The following is a 268-nucleotide window of genomic DNA, read 5'->3' on the forward strand; positions in this document are numbered from 1 at the left end:
GCCCCTCCCCGTGGATCAGGTCGGAGGGACGGAAGATGCGATGGGCGCGGGAGACGACGCGCAGCGATTCGGAGCGACCAATGTCCTTGCGCTGGGACGCTGGTGAGCCCACTGAGCCGGAGCCTGGGGACTTGTCCGTGCTGCAGCTCCTCCTGCGGGATGGACGGACAGAGGGTCAACTCCAAGGGGTGACCCCAAAGGAAGAGGCAAGGCAAGTTGGTGGCCTTACGTGACAGTCCTCTGGCGCATGGTGCCGGGCTCTGTGCAG

General features: G+C 65.7%; 1 protein-coding gene across 1 annotated transcript in view; it reads right to left on the minus strand.

The window, feature by feature from the left end:
- LOC104467692 (LIM domain kinase 1) overlaps positions 1–249 on the minus strand; it is a gene marked incomplete at its 3' end in the record, with an annotated part of 1,944 nt that extends 1,695 nt beyond the window's left edge. Inside the window, exons 1-2 of the mRNA XM_010081550.1 lie at positions 230–249; positions 3–152 (exon numbers count right to left, since the gene is read on the minus strand). Of these exons, the coding sequence (XP_010079852.1) occupies positions 3–152; positions 230–249 (170 nt within the window). The remainder of the gene's footprint in view (positions 1–2; positions 153–229) is intronic.
- Between the last annotated feature and the right edge of the window lie 19 nt (positions 250–268).

This window comes from Pterocles gutturalis, unplaced genomic scaffold (genome assembly GCF_000699245.1).
Source record: "Pterocles gutturalis isolate BGI_N339 unplaced genomic scaffold, ASM69924v1 scaffold33559, whole genome shotgun sequence".
Lineage (NCBI taxonomy): Eukaryota > Metazoa > Chordata > Aves > Pterocliformes > Pteroclidae > Pterocles > Pterocles gutturalis.